Source organism: Crinia signifera, chromosome 5 (genome assembly GCF_055691185.1).
Source record: "Crinia signifera chromosome 5, ASM5569118v1, whole genome shotgun sequence".
Taxonomy (NCBI): Eukaryota; Metazoa; Chordata; class Amphibia; order Anura; family Myobatrachidae; genus Crinia; species Crinia signifera.
The window spans coordinates 17,535,805-17,557,702 of NC_139221.1; the positions used below are offsets into that span (position 1 = coordinate 17,535,805).

At 44.5% G+C, this 21,898-nt stretch overlaps 1 protein-coding gene across 3 annotated transcripts in view; it reads right to left on the reverse strand.

Annotated features, from left to right (window-relative positions):
* TRPS1 (transcriptional repressor GATA binding 1) overlaps positions 1-21,898 on the reverse strand; it is a 210,470-nt gene that overhangs the window by 112,630 nt on the left and 75,942 nt on the right. For 2 of the 3 annotated variants that reach the window (XM_083186718.1, XM_083186717.1), the window contains exon 3: positions 8,134-9,239. In XM_083186718.1, the coding sequence (XP_083042844.1) occupies positions 8,134-9,239 (1,106 nt within the window). The remainder of the gene's footprint in view (positions 1-8,133; positions 9,240-21,898) is intronic. The other variant, XM_083186719.1, reaches the window with a different exon arrangement.

Sequence of the window (21,898 nt, forward strand, 5' to 3'; positions counted from 1 at the left end):
GAATCTGGTTGCTACGGGCAACATCACCTCTTCATTATTAGAAGCTTTAGTACTCATAAGGAATAAATTCTATCAGAATTGTGTCCGATCCCATTTTATTAGAGATCAGTCACCCTGGGCATCGCAGAACACAGTGTAGGGCGCATTTCCCAAATTTATGAAGATTCAAAATTTCTAAGATAGTGGGGTTTTTATTTAGTTTTTCTTTTCTTTTTTTGGTACTTGTGTAGTTTCACGGCGCCACCGCGCGCACAGTCTGTAACAGAAACTTGGCAGCCTGCCAGAGGCTCTGTTTAACTGTGCGCGTGCCGCTCTAGCGCTGTCTGACTGTGCTCGTGCTGCTCTAGCTCTACGTTAACAGCAGAGCGGCCGGCCTGCAGCAGAGCACTGCCCAGGCGCTGACAGGTCACTGTGGTACTTGTAGTTCCACAGTGAAATAGGAAGCGTCTGGGCACCGCTGACAACGGGGGGCATGTTAAAGTGGACACCCCGGCACACCGCTGACATGCCGGGGCTTGTAAACTACACACCCCGGCACACCGCTGTAGGCACTATGTATACGCTAGATTCAGACGCTAATGTCTGAATCTCGAAGCCGCTAAGGTGTTGGGGCATCTAAATCCAGACGCAAAAGCGTCTGGATTTAGTTGGGTGTAGGGGTACATCTAAATTTAGAGGCTAAAGCATCTAAATTTAGCTGGGTCTAGGGGTACACTATTAAAACCTGTGCACAATGGCACTAGTCGACGCAACAGCTGTCGACCTTGTAAATTCCACTATCCACGCCAACCCGAAGCGTGGCGAGTCCTACGACCTTTTCATATCCCACTATCCACGTCGGCGTGGAGTTGAGAATAGAAAGTGTGGCGAGCGCCGTGAGCCACCGAGCCCGAAGCATGGAGAGCGCATCGAGCCCCGCGAGGGGATGGGGATACCTTCACAGGTATCCGCATCCCCTCGCGGGCTTCACAGGTGTCTGCGTGCCACGCTTCGGGCTCGGTGCGCTCGCCACACTTTCTATTCTCAAATCCACGCCGACGTGGATAGTGGGGGTATGAAAAGGTCGTAGGACGCGTACCACCGCCGCTCGCCACGCTTCGGGTTGGTGTGGATAGTGGAATTTACAAGGTCGACAGCTGTTATGTTGACTAGTGTCATTGTGAACAGGTTTAGGATGTTTTGCACAGTGCACCTCTGTACCACTACACCCTACCAAATTCAGACGCGTCACTGACACATCACTCATCTCCTGATATAATTTGTGATGCTGGGGACCCTGCTCCTCCCACTATATAACTCTCAGTCTGTGGCTTCCTGCTGCCTCCATTCTCCTCCTCACATCATGTCACTGCCCCTGTCACATGCAGCCCTGTCCTCACTGTCACATAACTCATCTCCTGATATACTCTGTGCTGCTGGGGACCCTGCTCCTCCCACTATATAACTCTCAGTCTGTGGCGTCGCTTTATGACGTCTGACACCGTATGGTGACATGATGTGAGGAGGGGAATGGGGGCAGCAGGAAGCCACAGACTGAGAGTTAGGTACTTGTGTACAATCACGGCTCCCACGATGTCCATCGCATAGTAAAAAAAAAACGCAGAAACAGAAATGCATCCAAATGCATTGAAATCAGTATCAAACATGTTCAATGGCCCCCAAATGTCATTTTTCAGGCTGTACCACCCCCACTATCAACGCGAACCCGAAGCGTGGCGAGCGTAGCGAGCCCGCGAGGGGCGTCGGTACGCGTCCTACGACCTTTTCATACCCCCACTATCCACGTCGGCGTGGAGTTGAGAATAGAAAGTGTGGCGAGCGCAGCGAGCCACCGAGCCCGAAGCGTGGCGAGCGCAGCGAGCCCAGCAAGGGGACACGGATACCTTCACAGGTATCCGCGTCCCCTCGCGGGCTTCACAGGTGTCCGCGTCCCCTCGCGGGCTTCACAGGTGTCCGCGTCCCCTCGCGGGCTTCACAGGTGTCCGCGTCCCCTCGCGGGCTTCACAGGTGTCCGCGTCCCCTCGCCACACTTCGGGCTCGGTGGCTCACTGCGCTCGCCACACTTTCTATTCTCAACTCCACGCCGACGTGGATAGTAGTCGTAGCACGCGTACCGCCGCCGCTCGCCACGCTTCGGGTTTGCGTTGATAGTGGGGGTGGTACAGCATGAAAAATGACATTTGGGGGCCATTGAACATGTTTGATACTAATTTCAATGCATTTGGATGCATTTCTGTTAAAATTCGCATGTGATGGCATGCGATAAAAACGCATGCGATTTTTTATAAATGCATAAAACGGCAAAACTTGCATGCCATCGCATGCCACTACATATGGCATGCGATGGGAGCCGTGAAAGTACACAAGAACCGAGAGTTATATAGTGGGAGGAGCAGGGTCCCCAGCAGCACAGAATATATCAGGAGATGAGTGACGTGTCAGTGAGGACAGGGGCAGTGACATGATGTGAGGAGGGAAATGGGGGCAGCAGGAAGCCACCGACTGAGAGTTGTATAGTGGGAGGAGCAGGATCCCCAGCAGCACACACAGAGTATGGGGGCGATTCTCTAACACAGAAATGCGGTTAAAACACCGTTATCGGGGGTTTTACCGCATTTCTGTATGCTGTATTGGGCCTCCGCAGTGGCAGCGCTGCGGAGGGAATCGCCAGCAAAAGCTGGCGATTCCCTGCAGAAGCCTATGGGCTTCTTACCGCAGCGCTGTTTGAGGGATCCGTCACGGATCCCTCCCAGAATGCCCTGCGGCCGGAGCGTCACTCTGCGCATGCGCAGATGGACTCCCGGGTCACAGACCCGGAAGTCCAGTGCCGGCACCGCATCGCAAGGGACAGCTGTTATCGCAAGAGCTGTCACCTGCGTTAATAACAGCATATGCCATTATTAATAATGTGATGCCTGGCGATAGAGGGCTGCGGATGTTACAACATTCCGCCCCAATCAGGAGATGAGTGATGTGTCAGTGAGGACAGGGCTGCATGTGACATGGTGTAAGGGAAGAGGGGGTAATGGAGGCAGCAGGAAGCCACAGACTGAGAGTTATCTAGTGGGAGGAGAAGTGTCTCCAGCAGCACATAGTATATCAGGAGATGAGTGATGTGTCAGTGAGTACAGGGCTGCATGTGACAGGGGCAGTGACATGATTTGAGGGGGAAATGGAGGCAGCAGGAAGCCACAGACTTAGAGCTATATAATGGAAGGTGCAGGGTCCCCACCAGCACTGAGAATTTTAAAAAATGCGTGATTCGTTAGGGCATGGGAAGAATCATCGTATGAGTAGGGGAAGGTACGCAAGTGGGAAGCCATAGAACGAGTTGGACAAATAAAGGAGCAGGATTCCCCAGCAGAACGGAAAGGTAAATGTGAGAGTCCGGTCAACCTACTATAATGTGAAGAGATTGTGGTGCACAGTTAATAATATACAATGTCCACTGGCAGCAAGCACAGCAGAGCATGCTGAGAGTTATAGTTCACCAACAACTAGAGAGAAATAGAATCAATTCAGAATAGAATGCAGCAGAAGTTGAAGAGCAATTTTAAGAGTTAGAACATTTATGCCGGAGTAATTAAAGTCCAGATGTTTCACATATATCAAGGAGAGTTACTGCTCACTTCAAGATTCTTAAATTTCTAGATTGCTAGGAAATAATTCATGAGTATGACAAGCTAGTATTAGGAAATCAGTTCAGAAAATGCCAAAAGCCATTTGCTCCAATCCATAATTTCCTGAGCTTTCATTTTTTTTTCTCTCTTGTAATTTATGTTACAAGAGAAAAAATAAATAATTGAATACATTTTAATCACGCCTTCTTGTAGTTACCACTTTGGGCATTACAGTAATGTCCAAAATAACTCAAATAATAAAAATATAAAGAAAAAAGAAAAGACAAAAAATTTAAAAAAACATTTAACCATTGTGCGGAAGAACCTGAAAGGTTGGAGGCAAAAATATACAAAATCAGCTGAGTAACCGGTATGGAAGACAAACATGAATGAGCAGTCTGTAGCAAACCACAGGTAAATGTGCTTTTTATACGCACCATAGTGGAATGCTTTGAGAAGATAGCCTCAACTGATCAAATAGGCTCATTTTAAAAAGAAAAAGAAAAAACATTTAAGAAAAAAAAAAGTTAATGGATTTCTTTACTAATTTTTTTTTTAAATCAAGTGGTGAAGTAACAGACATACTGTAGATTTGTTATGGGCAGAATAACAAAATATAAAGGGGGGTATGCAATCCCAGTTCACGACTGTCGGTCCGTCCCGACAGGCGTGATCCTGGCCCATTTGCATTTTGCTCGACAGCAAATCGGCAGACGGGATTCAATGTCTTGTCTGCCGATCTGCAAAAAAGGGGCGTGGCCACTAGAAACTGTCTTGGCCGTGAGCTCGACGATCCATGGTCGATCTCAGCAGAACGGGCCCAACCGCTTTTAAAGTCAGGTTCGTTCTGCCGAGATGCCTCTTCAATGCTGTTGGGAAAGACAGCATTGAGCAGGCACCCACCGCTATTTCCCCCTTCGGAAATAGCAGTGGGGGATTGCATGCCCCCCAAAGTGTGCTTATTTTATTACAGAAACAGGACAGGACACCCATTATATTGCTACCGCTGCACTTGGCACACTTTAACATCCACATGGACTCAACGTGGATTCAACGTAGACTCAACCCTTTCATGTTGTCATCAGTTTTTCACTTTTTTAAATTAATATTATGGACATTTTATTATATTTTAACATCTACAGGGACTGCAATTGGTATTGATAATCTCCGAAGCATCGTGAGCCATGCGAGGGTACCCGCTACACTAAAAGGGGGTCCTTGTCAACAGGGGTCCACAATGACAACCAAAAAATTCTTAAAAACTCATTTCAAACTTTATTCATGTCGACCATTTGCATGTCAAAATTTTGTCAATGCCGACCTATTGACTGTATCTCAGGTGTGGGCCATAAGTGGCCCTCCAGCTGTTAATGAACTACACATCCCAGCATGCATTGCCTTAGTTTTACTATCTGACCATGCGAAAACTGATGCAAGGCATGCTGGAATATGTAGTTCATCAACAGCTTATTGCCCTCCCCTGGCCTATCTAGACACTGTAGACCAGGCATGTCCAAACTACGGCCCTCCAGCTGTTGTGCAACTACAAGTCCCATCATGCCATGCCACAGTTTTGCTATTAGGGAATGCTAAAACTATGTCAAGGCATGCTGGGATGTTTAGGTTCACAACAGCTGGAGGGCCACAGTTTGGACATGCCTGCTGTAGACCTTTCAGCCCACACCTAATGCCAGTGGCTGTATTATGCGAATGAGAAAGAGGAGACAGACTGACTAACTTGAGCATACTCGCTAAATCTAAAAAGAAAAAGCTTCCTCTTCTTATTAGATCGTGGTGGTGAATTGTCATTTCCATTTAGAAGACCGTGAACTAAACAAATTCCACAAATGAGCGAATATTGTCAGCTTACGGTCTTAAATTGTGGAACGTTTTACAAAACCAAAGAGTACTTTGAAATGCAAACGTGGTGGGACAATTGTTCAGACATATTCCCCATCTCCCCTAGGTTAGGCCAGGGCTACTTGACCTACTTGTCTCTCTGTGAACCTTCCTCTTGAAAACCTATTTTTCCTTGTGATTTATTAATCATGTGTTCCGCAAAAGTGTCCAATTACTTTTGTTTGTTCTGCGTATAAGTATAATTTACTTAATATGTAGACAGCCAAAGATTAACTTAAAGGAAGTCAGCTATTTAAATATGAACCATGGGTCATGGAGGAGATTTACATACACCATTGTGGTTGAAGAAAACAGTTGATGAGTGCCTGGGATAGATCATTACCCATATTTTGTCGTGATGGTAAGAAAGGCATTTAATAAATTAAAAGGGGCAAAACATGATAACCCCATTCATGGGCGACTCATTTTATGGTATTATTGATTCTCCGAAAACAGAGGTCAAAAAGGTCTTTTGAAAACCTTAATTAAAGCAAGACGATTCCCTTTTGAGGCATTACCATCTTCTCTGCAAAAAAAAACCAAAAAATTTCAAACTTGGACATTTTTTTATCACTTTAACTTAAGAGGGCATTCAATGTCGGCCACTATTTCTGACAAGTGAAATAGCGGCAGCTGCCTATTCAAAGCGGCGGCTGTTCCCAACAACAATAAAGGTGGATTTCGACAAAACAGATCTGACTGGTCTGATCTGTTTTGATGGAAATAGCTGTGGATTGTCGAATTCACAGCTGTTTCTCGACAATCCATGGCTATTTTTGCAGACATGCCCCCGTTTCGACAGCTGATTCCGCCTGTCGAGTTGCAGGCATGCTGGCCAAAAACGGCACGGGATTCTGACAGTTGGGATGTTCTGACAGTCGGAATCCCACATTGAATACCGCCCTAAATAGTGAATAACTTTTATTGTTTATTTATTTGTCTTTTTTTTTTTTTTAAATTACCAATTGCATTTAAGCAGTAAGGTTTTCCTGGCATCCAGATGGCTCAGCATTGAAGGCAGCTTCCGACAAAACAGATCCGACTGTAAAAGAAGTGGGATCTGTTTTGTCGGAAAAGGCTGCGGATTGACGAATTCTCTGCCAATTTTCAACAATTCACAGCCTTTTTTTGCCAAACCTTGGACTTTCACAGTTGGACTTTTTCATGCTTTACCATCCATCCAAGGGATGCTTACACATTTGCTCAGGTGTCGACCTTGTAAAACGAATGTGGACCTGTTCATGTATCAAACTTTTCTCACTATCAATCTAGTGCATGTCAATGTTTTGTAAATGTTGACCTAGCACCAACACACATCTCGCAAGCTACTGGTAGCTTGCCTCAACAATCAGGGTGGCTCAAACACTCCTCCACTTTCCCCCACCTGCCCCCCTGTCACACTCCTCCACTTTGGAGGAGAAAAACTCTAGACCAGTGGTTGCCAACTCCAGTACTCGAGACCTACCAACAGTTTATGTTTTCCAGATCTCCTCACAGAATCACAAGTGTAGTAATTAGTTCCATCTCTGGATCTTTGAAAATGTTTCAGCTAGTAATGAGTGCACCTTTGCAGCAGCTCGGTTGTCTGGAAAATGTGAACTGTTGGTAGCTCTTGAGGACCGTAGTTGGCTACCACTGCCCTAGAGGTCATATTTGACCTCTACACTCTGACAGGGAGCACAGTGCTGCAGCGTTACTTGGAAGGGCCAGGACCGCTTAGCGCTGATGCCACATGGAGAAAGATGCAGCTTTTGGAGAAGCTGCATCTTATACCATGCAACCCCTGACAATAAGCATTGACCCCATTGGCAACTAACATTGCAGCCCTTGGCAATGGACAATCACCCACTGGGAATGAACACCCCCTGGCAACAAGCATTGTACCCCTGGCAACAAGCATTCTACCCCTGGCAACAAGCATTGCATCAATGGCAATGAGTAGGTCATTTAAATTAATTAGAACCCTTACTGTGGAACAAAGTGTGTGGCATATTGTGTCAAGGGCATAAGTTATGCAGCATAATTTGATCTGGGGCATTAAAGTGTTCAGCATATTGTGTGAGGGGCATAACAATGTGCGGCATATCGTGTCAGGGGCATTACAGTGTGCGGCATATTGTGTGCCCCCTATTTATACTGTATCTTTCAACACACCCTGTACGTTACCTTGTAATTTGTTTTTTTGTTTGCTATGTACGGCGCTGCGGACACTTTGCGGCGCCTTATAAATAAACGTACTACTACTACTATTGTGTCAGGGGCATAACAGTGTGCGGCATATTGTGTCATGGGCATTACAGTGTGCGGCATATTGTGTCAGTCGCATTTTTTCGGTTATTTGGCAGATTTTTTTAGTAGCTCTTCGGGTGGTTTATTTTGTCTCAAGCAGCTCAAGCCCAATTAAGGTAGAATTAAGGTACAACTGACCTAGTGCATTTTGACCATTTGGTGTTGACCTAGTCATGAACTGTGAGTTATACCACACCCGATTTTTTCCTAATGATACACTCCAGCCTATGTTCAACTCACCACGATATCGCAAGCTGATGCAGCCCTCACCACCAGTTGAATTGCCCCCCCGCCGGTCTTGAGTCCTAATCAAGTCGGTTCTTACCTGTAGTGTCGGGAAAGGTCTTCTTCCGCCATGGTGATAAAGTCACATTTGGTGCATGAGTGTTCTTTGACGGCCAGCTGCCCTTCGCTCGCTTGCTGGTGATTCAGTTCCTGCTTGACGTCGGACCCCTGGGCTTCGTGCGCACTCTCGTAATGGTGCAGGAGCTCATCTACATCAGGAGAGGAGAATGAGCATTGATCACACTGGTGTTTAACGCGCTGGCTCCCTGTCACCCCAGCAGCCAAGTGCAGCAACAAGAGAGCACAGTGGGAACAATTAGTTTTTTTGCAAGCAAACGGGTAAGTTATCTCTCCGTGGTGCTTCTCAGGGCTGCAGAGGCCTCGGGGGCAAAATGGACAATGTTTAATAGTACACTTGTGAATATTGTGGTGCTGTTGGTAATGGAGCAGAAGAGGCCCAACCAAGATCACCTCGGGGCTATGGCTTTTGGAGTACCTAAAGTCACAAAACTGACAATTGTAGCTGGTTACTATCAAATCCTCAGTTGGTCTAACGGAGAGGTCTTTGTTTTTAGCCAATCCTTTCTCTAGTTGTGCCGAGAGCTGTTCATCGGAATTTTTGGCAATTTCATTTTGATTAATAACTGATCCCCTGTAGGTCTTGTCACCGGGATCTGAATTTGGGCTCTCTGACCTCCCTCCCCCGTGCTGTTTGCTGTGATGTTCTAAAAGTTTGACACTGCTGGAGGACTCACAGCTGAAACTACACAACTTGCACCAGTAGTAGCTGGTGTCATAGGAACCATTCTGCCTGGAGGAATCTACCGGATTAATTGGCACTGAGTATCCAACTGGCACATCATCTGCCGCTTTAACAGTGATTTTGTCTTGCCACTTTCCCAAATCTCCAGGCTCACAAGAACGTGGAATAGGGCTCGATTTATTGGTGCTTTTCTCGGATGGTTTACCGGAATCGGAGGACACTTTCATTTTGTTAGGGTGCATCTTTAGAAAGTGCTGCTCCAGCTCGGTGGACGAGTTGCCCATGTACGTGAAGTTGCAGAACTTGCAGCGGAAGTACTTCGTGTTTCCCTGGCAGTCTGGAGTTTTACGCCCGATGCCAATGAAGGTGCCACCGAATGTCACCTAAAAAAGAGAAGGAGAACAATGAGCGGTAGGCAGCAGTGACATTTTCCAACTCATGCTTCCATATGCCACAACAACCCGCAGAACATAGATGTGAATAAATACTATGCACCTGGTACAAGAATGCTTTGCCGTTTCAGCTTTTTGTCCCATAACCACACACTATATCAATTATATTCCAGTTAACCCTTTATTTCATAAATGTTGCAAATTTGCTACATACCCATATACATAAGGTATATAGGTATACCATTACATGGGGTAACAAGATTTATTTAAAAAAAAACCACTATTTTTGGCCTGTGATTTTTTTCATTATTTTTTCTTGTCAGCATAATACACAAGAAGCATGAGAATATTAAAAAAATTAAATAAAAAAAAAAAATCAAGGGTTAAACATTTAGCATAGAAAATCTAATGATAATCTCAGACATAAAAATTAAGGGATTGTGTTAAGCATATTTAATTTTGGACACCTGGGATTGGACCATCAGAAGTATATTACTGCTATATATTTTATAATGTGTATCCTATACTTCTACACACTCCTAATATGTCAGACTACCGTAAGAACAGGTAACTCTACAGGATCCACTAGTGGGTAGGACATCACTCTCCACTAAATAAGCTATGATTGACAAAATTCACACACTTGTCACCAGGGGCCACCCCCTCGTGGATCTCCCAGAGGTGAGGTCCCAAAAAATGTCAAGTTCACTATAGTATTTTTAGTGTTGGGAAAGCACAAAGACCCAGATTCTACAGGGAAGTGTGACTTCCAACCTGATGTGATGCCGCATATGGGCAAACTGCGGCCATTTTGTTTTAACTGCATGTCATACACATGCAGCGATTAACTCCTTTGGTGTAAGACTCCTATCATCTGCAATAGCATGGGTTTGATGTCACCGCTCTATAACAATATTAAAAATGCAAGAGTACAATAGGGCATGGACCATGGCTATTGTGCATTTTGCTTTTGTCCTTGCGCATGTTGACGCTATTGTATCGACCTACTGGCTATCGACCTATCAACCGAATACTGCGGATCACTGTGTCAACCATAATTAGGCTGGCAAAATTAGGTCAACATGTAAAAAGTAGAGACCTGGTTCAAAATCGAACCACTTGGAATTAGATGTGATCCCAAATAGTGAACCTCTTCGTTCACCCTTCTTCAGGCAAGGTCACTCTTTCCAATCATAGTCCACGTGGGTGGTATATTACGAAAAATTTAAAAACTATAAAAAAAATAAAATAATTGTTCGGTCATGGTCATGTCCACCATTTGAACCCGTCAACCAGAAGCACTATCGACCATTTGTACTTAATGACCTCATATGGTCAACCTATTGACTGTTGACCTCTCATCCGGAACGGAGATGAAGGATACCTGCCCATTAAATACAAAAATCTAATAAAACATTGCCGGGCTGCTGGCACCGGCACTAGACTTGTTTGTTCTCGATAAATGAAGAGCAGTGTTTCATTGAAGTTGGCGGCACGTGATTTTACGGCTGTTAATATGATCAGCGTGAGTGTGTTTCCATCCCGACTGTCTTGTAAAAAGGTAACATTATTTGAATTAAGATCGCTCGCAGCCCGTCGCTGCCTGGGCCGTATTTAGCTGTCACTTTCATGTAAACCTTGTTTGAAAGAAGCAGGCCAGGTATTTCGAGACTTCCGACTGAAAGTGATTTATTATATTCAGTCTAACCCTTATTTAATGCTTCTTTCTATTACTGACTGTCATACTTCAGACAATACGCTTTACAGCAAAAATAAAATTCCAATTTCCGATGCTTCAAAAACAGTAGACAAGGGAGTGAAGAAGCAGAAGCTCTAATGAAATTCAACACCTCGGCAAATTATACTCATTTTTTTTTTTAAAGAATCTGGTTCCCAATTATTTATCCCAACACCCCGGTTGGGGAAAAGCGGACATGATCAGACGAGCTGCCTCTGCCCTGTATCACAGCAGTCAAACGTCCTTATAATTGTCCTATAATATAGCGACAATCTCCAACATGGCTAAAAAGATTAAAGGGATCAATCAAAACAGTAATAGACGGACATCAATATTTCTATACTAAATAAAACATTTCCATAAAGTCTATAAGAAGTAAAATCAGGAGGGGTGTGGATCAAAGTGTCAACAGTGTCTAGGTCGAACGTCAATAGGCCGAAATTTACACAAAGTTAACGTGGAAAAGGTCAACATTGACCAAATTCTGATACAAAAAAGGTGGACAGGAAATAGATTGAAGGTGAAAACGTCAACATGAGTTTGTTCACGGGTTTTGAGACAATAACCTCCAACTATTGTAGAGTGTTTTCTTGCCATGCTTCGGGCACTTTACAAACCCCGTGAACTATAAATGGAAACTGTAAAGCATGAAAAAGTATAATCAAAGAAAAAATTACTGAAAAACTCATGTTGACCTTTCCTCGTTTTGACCATTGCAGTCTCGACCTTTTGTCAACGTCATCCTGGTACATGTTGATCGTCTGTTTTTGTTGGGAGCCAATTAACCTACCAGTATATTTTTGGACTGTGGGAGGAAACCAGAGTACCCGGAAGAAACTCACACAAGCACAGGGAGAATATAGAAACTCTGCACCATGGTGGGAATTGAACCCATGACCTCAGCTCTGTGAGGCAGTAATGCTAACCATTACACCGTCCCCGCTGCCCACTTTTAAATTATTATTAAATCCGGTGTCTACGCACTAGTGTGCGCTCAGGTGAGCCGTTCATTGCGCCTTCATTTTGGTCATGTATGCAATTGATGCTATTGCCAACTACAGCATATTTCTGGAAGTGGCCATCTTTAGGCTGTTTGCAAGACTGCACAGTGGCCCCTATCCAGATCTGATCGCAGTACAAATTTGTTCCCAAAATGGGCAAAGTGATGTGCACTGCAGGTGGGGCAGATGTAACATGTGCAGAGAGAGTTACATTTGGGTGGGGTGTGTTGAAACTGAAATCTAAATTGCAGTGTAAAAATAATGCAGCCAGTATTTACCCTGCGCAGAAACGAAATAACTCACACAAATCTAACTCTCTCTATACAGGTTACATCTGCCCCACCTGCAGTGCACATGGTTCGTCCATTTTGAGAACAAATTTGGGTACTTATGTATTATCTGGGCTCCCATGTTAAATGCTCCCCATTTTTTCATACCCCTACTATCCAACTACGCATGGAGTTGATTTTATATAGTGTGGCGAGCGCAGCGAGCCACCGTGCCCGAAGCGTGGCGAGCGCAGCGAGCCCCGCAAGGGGACGTGGTCTCATATTAAAAACGGGAGCCCAGATATTACATAAGTACCCAAATTTGTACTGTGATCAGATCTGAATAAGAGCCAGTGTGTTTTCACTATATCGTTTGTCCGTGAGTTCAAAGGTAATCGTCATTTGTACATCGTCTACTGTGTACCCCGCTTTAAAAAACAAAGATTCTCACAATAAAAGCATTAAACAAAACACAATATTTAAATGCAATGCACACGAGACACAGAAATTAGACGCCACAACTCTCCCCACCTTAAATAAAAATAAAAAAAAACTAAGACATTAAATAGTTTAATGATTCTTGTGATTTAAGGCTGCAATGACGGCAACCAGAAGAAATAAAAATGCAAAGAGGTTTCCAAGGCTTGTTGTTAAAATAAAGGTTGTCATAGCAAACTGGGAGTCCCTTCCCACGGGCCTGCCACACCTGTCTGTGATGTTACATGGAGATTGAAGGGCCCGTAATAAGTACGTCAAACAGAAAATTCTCTTTCATGATCCAGAAAACACTTAATTTCCGAGGTGTGGAAATATGTAGCATTTGCAGGATTTTCTCTTGGGGCTTTGAAATGATTTTTACACCCACAACACATCGCCCTTCCCAGTCTGCTAAGGAGAGATTAACCAGATTGTCTGGTGGTTTAGTATACCACTTACGCCAGCTTTTGAGAGGATAAAACAAAAGTACTGATAACATATCATTCTGGTTAGAAAATCATTTGGTGTCCAGTAGTAGAACGCTGCGCACTACACACAGGTCCGCTGCTGGGTTAGTTAACAGCAGACAGAATAGTTATCAAATCTGCGCACAGACAGGGGGCGGGAAGTACTAAGCTATGAAAAGTGATAAAATGGAGAGTGATAAACTACCAGCCAATCAGCTCCTACCTGCAATTTTTCAAAGACAGCCTGTAACATGGCAGGTAGGAGCTGATTGGCTGGTGGTTTATCACTCTCCATTTTATCACTTTTCAAGCTTAGTACATCTGAGGAAATATTAAATATGTTACTTGTTCGTTTCAATAGTGCATTTGCTACTATGCCTGCGAGTCCATTTTTGCAGTGCATCTGCACTGAAGGGGAGATGGAGAAGGGGTTAAGAACCCCAGTACGATTGCAGAAAAATGTTCAACCCAAGTAGATCAGCTAGAGGGGGTGCCGGATTGGGATCCCGACAGTCATTTACCCGACGTTGGGATCTCGACTGTTAAAACACCGACAGACGGGTTCCCACCGGCCGCCGGCTATTCTCCCTCGTGGAGGTCCATGACCCCATAGAGGGAGAATAGAATAGGTGGTGAGCATAGCGAGCCACCTTGCCCACAAGGGGCTTTGTTGTGCTCGCCATGCTGTCTGAGTCCGGCCAGTCGGGATCCCGATGTCGGGATAATGACTGGAGGGATGCCGACTGTCGGAGGGTGCCGAACGGGGTCCCGACAGGCATTTACCTGACGTCGGGATCCCGACTGTCAAAACACTGACAGCCGGGTTCCCGACGGCCACCTGCTATTTTCCCTTGTGGGGGTCCACGACCCCTATAGAGGGAGAATAGAATAGGTGGCGAGCAGAGCAAGCCCGCAAGGGGCTTATGCTGGGTACACACCAGGACGACTAGGGCCCGATCGCCACAATCTAGATCCAATTCCGACCTTGTGGTGATTGGGCCCTTTTCTGTCCTGGTGTGGACCGATACCGATCCGATGCGCGGTCCCGCGGGTCGGTCGGTCGTTATTGAGATCCTACATGCTGCAGGTAGGATCTCAATGACGACCATACAGCCGGGTGCGGGTCGCCATCGGATCGGACCCGCTCACGGTGCACATCGTGAGCGGGTCGTGCCCCCCCGCGTCACCGTGAGCGGGTCGGACGAGACACTGACGACCCGCTCACGATGTGCATCGTGAGCGGGTCGTCCTAGTGTGTACCCTACATTGGTTGCGCTCACCATGCTGTCTCAGTCCGGGCAGTCGGGATCCTGACGTCGGGCTATTGACTGTAGGGATCCCAACTGTCGGACCCCTGTACCACACCCCTTAAGTCCTATCCGCATTAACCATTCCCTTTGGATTAATGACTTAGTGGAACAAAGAACGTCTAACTACACGTCCCATTTGTGAGCTATTTCAATTGAATACCACTCGCCTATAAACTTGCGTGCCAAAATGCAGGTACCTTAGCCTTCATATAATCGTTAGAACATTTATGTATTTATGTTTACACGTGAAGTCTTTGCCGATATCTATTGATAATATGCAGGAATTGCTATTTTTATAGTTTGTGTTTGGTGCTGTTCATCCAGAATAAAACCTTTGTAAAACTTTATTCCTCGTCGTCTCACAAACAAAAATATTCTGTGTGTAAATATTTGCATAAATATTCAATATACAGAAATATCTGTTTCCTTTACCCCATTTTATTCTTTTCCCCTACAAAATGCTGAGCCATAAGTGACTCCGATGATTAAATACATCCATTATTCTTAAGAGTCTACTTCCAATTTACAGACTCATCATCTCAGGCTTCCTCTGGGCATCCAGCACAAAACTGCAGCGAAAATCCCAGCTGTGAATTTTTAATGATTTTAAATGTGTTCGAGTAAAACCAGGGAGGAAGGAAACGTACCCAGCTCAGAACAACCTCTGTCTGTATTGTTACAGCTTGTGCAAGTCTGTCCAAGACACTTCAGGTTGTACGAACTGTGACAGGATTATTTTGCACCAGACGCTTTTTAAAAGTTACAAGTAAACAAATCATCTGTTCTACATAACAGGTAGACATTGCAGCACTAATATTATATATATATATATATATATATATATATATATATATATATATATATATATATGTATATATATATATATATATATATATATATATATATCTCACAGAATACCTCACAATTGTTACGAATATAAAAGGTTGACATGTCTTAGGTCGACTTGTAAATAAAATCATTTAAAAAACATATCAACCTTTTTCATGTTGACCATTGGCATGTCAACTAAGTCCCTGTCAACCTATGGTCCATGTTGACAAAAGCCATGTTGACATTCTATAGGTGTCTACCTATGGCCTGTCGACCTAAGGGTGTTGATCCAATGTATGTCAAATGAATATAGGTTGACCCAACGACCGAATTGCACAGATGCTGTCTGCTTGCCAGGGCTGCCACCAGAAATTGTGGGGCCCGCAACTGTAAAAATAGGCAGGGCCCCCCTTCCCTTTCTCGAACACCTGGAATGCCTGGTCAGACCCCTGGTGCCCGCAGCACTGGCCGCACTACTTAACCTCTACATTGCTTCAAAGGAAATGTGAACTTTGTTTACAACAAATTATACTTCATAAACTTCAGTCCTGGGCCCCCTTTCGGTCTGTGGCCCCTCATTGTCTGGGCCCAGGACTGGCATCCCTGCAGTCCTCCCCTGATGGCTGCCCTGGTGCTCGCATACAGCATCTACTCACATGACAGTGAAGGACATTTCCTACCAGTATGTTTTTGGGTTGTGGGAGGAAACTGGATTACCCGGAGGAAACCCACGAAGGCACGGAGAGAATATACAAACTTCATACAGTTAGGGCCATGGTGGGAGTTAAACCCATGACCTCAGTGCTGTGAGGCATTAACGGGAACCATTACACCGTCAGGCTGCCATCACATACATAAAAGGCTAATTTCTCCTCCCCTTTGTGAGGTGAAGTACCGCCGGTGACCACTAGCGGCCACACTCCGGACCAAATTACTCCTTAACAGAAAGTGAAACCAAAATGATATGTTTCAAACTTCCTGGATATAGAGAGAGGGAGCTGCAAAGACAAGGATTGGAGTCAGGAGAAGATAGGGACTAAGTCGTCATTTTGACAGACATTTAAATTGGTTGCCTTTTCCCGCCAATATTATTATGACCATGTAACTACCCGCGTGTAACTCTTCCATGGAACACAATATTCTGCCAATACTTGATAGAATTTAAATTTAGAGGATAGATCAATCAATAGATAGATCGACAGATCAATCAATCGAAGATCGGGTTTTACAACATATGTAGATTTGCCCCTGCAATGTGGTATATAGTGAATTGGGAGCATTACAAGGTTACATAATATGAACTGGAGCATTGTAATGTGACACAATATGAAGCTCTATAGTTCGGCATAATATGAACTAGGCACAATGACGCCAATTCACATTATGACAAAAACTTGGGGTGATCTACTAAGATGGGGGTGCCATTTTATATGGGGTGTTACTACGGGCAACCAAACAGATCCTGTGCTAAATAAATAACCATTTAAAAAAAGTTGCAATTTTAATTAAAACACGAATCTCTTTAACCGCTGATTGCTATAAGCATGCTGTTTTGTTAAAACAGATGGTAAGAGGTAGCTATACATTATAACACATTCTTTATTCAATGACACCCACAAATCTCTTTCACCTTTCAATTTACAGCTGTCATAACACATATGGAACAGTTTCCCTAGCTGGTCTCGCGTTTGCATGGAAGTCTGGGAAACCCACGTCTACATCAAGAACACTAGGTCTGTCCTCCCCCCTTGTTTCTTGGTAGTTGAACTGTAGCTGGTACAGTACATGGAGAAAGTGGCTGCGTGCGTGCAATAAAATGTCTACTGGGGCAATGGATTATGAATTAAAGACTTTTCTGAAAAGGTGGCGACCACTTTTAATAGCGTATTGTATCAGTCATTGGAAGGCAGGAGATTATGACCGCTGAACTCTGCCCCACTGTAAATCACAGCAGAGGAAAAGGGAGATGTAAAGACCAGATTTACCAAAAATGTCTACTGGATTATTCTGCAGACTGGTAACAAGGATTCTGTAGAAAGGCTACTTCTGGTGGGGGCCGGGGATGATCGCACGCTTGCGGTGCTCCCGGCTTCCATCCCACGGAGCCCCCATCCCCGCAGAGAACCAGAGAAGCGGAGAAGGGGCGCCAGAGAGAGCGGCAGGAGCTGAGGTCGGAGGAGGCCCCTGGCGCAAGTTGTTGCCCTGGCGCAGGGCAAGGCAGCAGCCCTTCAGCGGCAATGGCAGGATGCTCCTCCCCACCCCATTGGCCCAGAGGACTGCAAGCAGAGGAGGGGTAAGATGGAGAAGGGAGGCAGATGCCCCCCCCCCCCCTTCCCAGTGCACCCCCCGCTTACAGGACAGCAGGCTTGCAGGGCCACAAACATCCAGCATGCCCTGCAGAGGAAGCCCACAGTAGAGGAGGTATGGCTCTGGATTGGGCCAGAAATGGTGGAGGGCCCAAGCTCAAATTCCTGGCCCCCGGCCTCACATCCTCTCTGACTCTTACTGACTACCCCGCTCTCCCAGCTCGCTGGCATAACTGTGCTGTCTCTGCTTGCATTGGTACATACCTGGCTGTTGCAACGACTAGTGGCACCGCTGATGGCTGCCTAGGCACTGTGCTGCCCAGAAAATATATGTTCCCTGCCTCTATAACCCCCAGGGTACATCTAGCAAATACCTGTATGTGTTATGTATGTGTGTACTGTCACTGTATAACTGTAACCTAACCACAGCAATCCAAATCGAATTCCTAGTATACACAATTATACCTGGCCAATAAAGCGGATTCTGATAAACCAGATTCAGTAAGTGCTTTGCCTCCAAACAAAGACAGTTTACCCAAAGGCTGTACACATTTAAGCCTGAGGGACATGGTACTTGTGTATTATAGCGGCGCCCCCGATTTCCATCGCGCAATGTTTTAATCGAATCGCATCGCATGCCATGCACCCGATGGCATGCGATGCGACGCGACGCGACTTTTGGCCCCTATACGATGTGAAAGATTGTATAAGCACCCAAAAGGGTGCTTTTAAGCACCGTAATGGGTGCTTACAATGTTAAATGCACCCCCACGCCACCCCCCACTATAAACGTGAACCCGAAGCGTGGCGAGCGCAGCGAGCCCGCGAGGGGCGGCGGTACGCGTCCTCTGACCTTTTCATACCCCCACTATCCACGTCGGTGTGGAGTTGAGAATAGAAAGTGTGGCGAGCGCAGCGAGCCACCGAGGCCGAAGTGTGGCGAGCGCAGCGAGCCCCGCGGATACCTTCACAGGTATCGGAGTCCCCTCGCGGGCTTCACAGGTATCCGCGTCCGCTCGCCACGCTTCGGGCTCGGTGGCTCGCTGCGCTCGCCACACTTTCTATTCTCAACTCCACGCCGACGTGGATAGTGGGGGTATGAAAAGGTCGGAGGACGCGTACCGACGACCCTCGCGGGCTCGCTGCGCTCGCCACGCTTCGGGTTCATGTTTATAGTGGGGGGGTGGCGTGGGGGTGCATTTAACATTGTAAGCACCCATTAGGGTGCTTATACAATGTTTAATCGCATCGCATTGTATGCCATATACAATACCTTACAATTTTAAAATTGTATGGCATTGTACAATATCGCGCGATATCGCATCGCATACTATCGTATGCCTTATGGTATGCGATGCGATGGGCGCCGCCAAAATACACAAGTACCAGGGACATTAAACCGCAAGGATTGGGGTTTACATTGCTAGGTGGGTTGCCCCTTTAAATAGGTGTTGGTTGATTCCACTTTAATGAATTTTATTGTCTTTGATAGGCAAGATGAGGCGGAGTAACCACCCTTTCTTCCAGTTTTCCCCACCCTCCTAGCTTTGGGGCTAATTCAGACTCGTTTGTTTGGGTCCGAATTCGTCCCGTCCCCGATGTTCAGGGTTTGCGCATGTGCAATTCTCAGGAGCTTATGGCTTCGGCGAGTGTGAGCTGTTCGCTCTGAGAAGGGATGATCAGGGGTAGTAGCTAGGGAACGCCCATTACATTTTTTTCGGATGGTGGGATGGCTGACAGACAATGTCTAGGTTGGCAGTCCATCACTAAGCACTAAAAGGTCGACATGCACAAGGAAAAAAAATTGACAAAAATTCGACACAAGTGGTAGGTCAACATGGTGATTGTCAACACATGAAAAGGTCAACATGAGTCTTCACAATTTTTGTACCACACCAGGAGCTATGAGCTATACCACACCAGGAAAAACAAAATTATTATCCAGACCGAGACCCACATTTACTTATCAGAGGAACACATATGGAATAACTGCAAACCCAGAAGGTCATAAGCTTATTTGACATCAAGCATTTGCAAATAATTCCTCAGCTGGTAACGCACCAAAATCCTCCTGAATTAAATGTAGACATCACTCATGTGCAGTCTACAAGCTGAGGCAGATGTTATGTATTGACATTTGACTACTAAACCCTCTTCACAAATGCGATCATGGGAAGGTGTATAATTTGATGCCGAAATAGTCGCTGCAAATCATTCAAGATCCCATTTGTCAAGGAATCCAACTTTATTTAAATTGATCACACATGACATTGTGCCAGTACACAAACTACTCGACTGTTGGGAAGCGGAGAACACACACAGAGTATATATATGTATATAATTAAATGTTCTACCCACACCATAAATATATAAAATTAGAGGGATGCAGCACATAAACAGTATCATGAGAGACACAGTCATAACCAAGATCTCTCTCTGTACTATCCTTGGTATTAATTATAAACCAAGATCGCAAATGCAAAAATTGTATGCCAGAATTGGAAGCAAAATGGTATACTTGCTAACTTCAAATAGACAAAGGCGACGATTATTTATTATCGGAAAAGGCTTCAAAATATTTATTACTAAATCAAGACAAATGGAATAGCGCCAGGTGCCTCCGACAAGTATCAAGACAGCTTGCCATGTGTTTTATTTCAGAATAACTGAATGGTTATAATAAGACTGAGGGGATTTCAACTTTCAGGCTACGAGTAGACATTTTTATAGGTCAAGTGCACCCAATAACCAGTAAGGTTTTAGTGGGTGTGCCTTGTGGTAGCTGCTGGGCTGAAGCCTCTTTGATTTGTGAGTTTCTCTCACCCTTCCCGGACCGAAGTCTTGATAGAATATTGGGGTTTATTTTTTCATTGACTATTTTTTTTCCGGAAAATAATAGCAGTTTATAAATCTTGGTTCAATACTTTATTTTTTCACTTTTACTGAATGTTAGGTGGCTGTACCATCCAAACTGGGGGATGCATCATCACACACATGGGTGTGGAGTCAAGTTAGACTGTTGAGTTTCATAACATTTTTGTTGTTGTTGTTGTGTTTGTTTTATTGCTTGACAGTCTTTTACCCCTTTCACACCGCACTTGTTAAACAGTATATTGCTGTGTTTTTTTTTCCATTTAAAAATGTTTAAAGCTGCAGTGGGAAAGCGCAAGAGTTCATTTATCGGTAAAGATTATTCTTGGTTTATTGATTATGTCCTATTCGTTGCCACCAGTTTTTTCCTTCGTTTTTTTTTTCTCCTTTAAGATCATGAACTGATATTTACTGCCAAAATGATGTGTCTCAGTGACTTATTTTAAATGGATAAGGTTACATGCTGTATGATCTGTACACATGAACAATATCAATGCTTGTTCCATTGTAAATTAATTGCACTGAACACAAAGGGGTACAACGATTTCAAAAATACTCCAACTCTGTTGGATGGATTAAGTGGTTATTATTAGTATTTATTTACAGCCAGACTGATAGGAACAAAATTATTCTCTAGAACTAGAAAGATTTGGATCAAAGGAATCCTCTGTATATTTATAGTGGTCAAAAAAAATGGAGGCAGGTAAATTTAATTCATAGTAAAAAAAGACAATGTCCCATCACTTAAACCCTTTGTAAAAATAACATTTAGCTAAAAAGCGAGTATACAAAGCAAATTTTAGTTCAGAATTTCAACTGTATTTCATTGCAGAAAAAAACATTAGTTTCACCTTTAAAACAGGCCTTGTGGTACTTCATAACAGTCATTCCTCTAATACTTCCCTGCCATTACAGGTTTACTGAATTGCCACCCAAGCAGCATTGTATTAAATACAAAGAAGTCATATAAAATGGAACAATTACAGTGTGAGTTCAAATAAATAAAAACAAAATCAACCACAGTTTATCATAATATCGGTATTGTATAACATTTTCCACGGTACAGTACAATAGGTCCTTGTAATCTGATTTACTGAGAGTCCTTACCGCTAATCAAATATCTCGATGGCAGGTAGTAATTTGCTCTACAGCTGCTGAAAAACCCAGAAGACCCTACAAGTTACTAAACTAGAGTCACGACTGAAGAGTCAAACCTAAGCTAATCAAAGATAAAGAAATCTCTGAAGTGAGTTTTATAAATCTACTATGGATGGAGTAATGAAGAGTCTTTTGTATTTATCAATATCTTGAAACTTGCCATAAACAAAATCCACCAAATATTACAAAGCAGTTTTAGGATTGGGTACAGAGAACCTCACA